This window comes from Aplysia californica, unplaced genomic scaffold (assembly GCF_000002075.1).
Source record: "Aplysia californica isolate F4 #8 unplaced genomic scaffold, AplCal3.0 scaffold00973, whole genome shotgun sequence".
In the NCBI taxonomy this organism is placed as follows: Eukaryota; Metazoa; Mollusca; class Gastropoda; order Aplysiida; family Aplysiidae; genus Aplysia; species Aplysia californica.
Window position 1 is genome coordinate 234,010 of NW_004798243.1, and position 1,193 is coordinate 235,202.

Sequence of the window (1,193 nt, forward strand, 5' to 3'; positions counted from 1 at the left end):
CTCTCCCCTCTCTGTCTCTCTCTCTCTCTCTAGCTATCTCGTCCCAACCCCCCACTCTCTACAGCGTTCCTTCAATGCATTGATCAAGACGGTAAGAAAACTAAAACTAAGAATACGCCTCAGCAAAACGACGCGATTTACACTGCTTTCTAAGCATTGCTAGGGAACTCCAGTCTCTGCTTTACTTGATCTAGTCCAGGTAAGTCACTCTAAGTCGAAGTCTAACAGTGGCACCAAAGACCGTGGTAGTAGAACATGTTTTGAGGCACCCTCCAACAATACACGGTTATTTCAACATTTGTGGCGTCGGTGGCCTAGGGGTTAGGGTTAGGCTACCGGACTCGTAATCGTGAGGTTGCAGGTTCGAGGGTTCGAGCCGCGGGCCCGACGTTGTGTCTTTGGGAAAGACACTTTACACGAATTTTCCTCACTTCACCCAGGTGGGAATGGATATCCGGACATAGACATCGAAAGATCTTGTCAGTATGTTAGTGTTTTACCGCCTATAAAGGGCCGCTTGTACTGTATGCTTCCCAGGAAGTTGAGGTTGTTTCAGAATGCTCTTAGGTCTGCTGGGGTGATAGTATAGATTGTGAAGCGCATAGAGCTTGCTGTTGAGCGGGGATTTGCGCTATACAAATGGTATCTATAATTATTTAATTAGACACCCCCCCCCCCGATCCAAACATCCCCAAAAATACCCCCAGGGGCAAGATGAAGAAAACTATAACTCAGTGTAATTTTCGTTTTCGTTAGAGTTTTACGGCACTTGCAACACAATAAGGTCATATAAGTGCCGAAGATTAGAAGGGTTACAAGAGAGAAACAAACACAAAGAAGAAGGAGGGGAGATAAAGACGATAGATGTTTGATAGGAAAGAAGAAGCGAACCACACCAGAGCACCCGCCAACCACCCACACAGCGTGATTTATGTTTATGATGAAACAAATATCATTGAACTGAATGGCAATCTGGCAAAATTACAGCAAAAACACGGAGTTTTGAATTATCTTCTCCGACTTACCAGTGACCTTTGGGCCGCAGATGTTGTCAAACTGTCCATTACTTTTGACGTCCGTGCACCGACCTCGCTTCTCACAGCTGTGGACAGATAGAAATGTACAGGTTATACACGTACATGTTGATGCCTGGAGAGAGAGAGGGAGAGAGAGAGAGAGAGAGAGAGAGAGAG

At 45.8% G+C, this 1,193-nt stretch overlaps 1 protein-coding gene across 1 annotated transcript in view; it reads right to left on the bottom strand.

Moving 5' to 3' along the window:
• LOC101860934 overlaps window positions 1-1,193 on the bottom strand; it is a gene marked incomplete at its 5' end in the record, with an annotated part of 9,980 nt that overhangs the window by 4,983 nt on the left and 3,804 nt on the right. Inside the window, 1 exon segment of the mRNA XM_013089532.2 lies at window positions 1,026-1,102. Coding sequence (XP_012944986.1) covers window positions 1,026-1,102 — 77 coding nt within the window.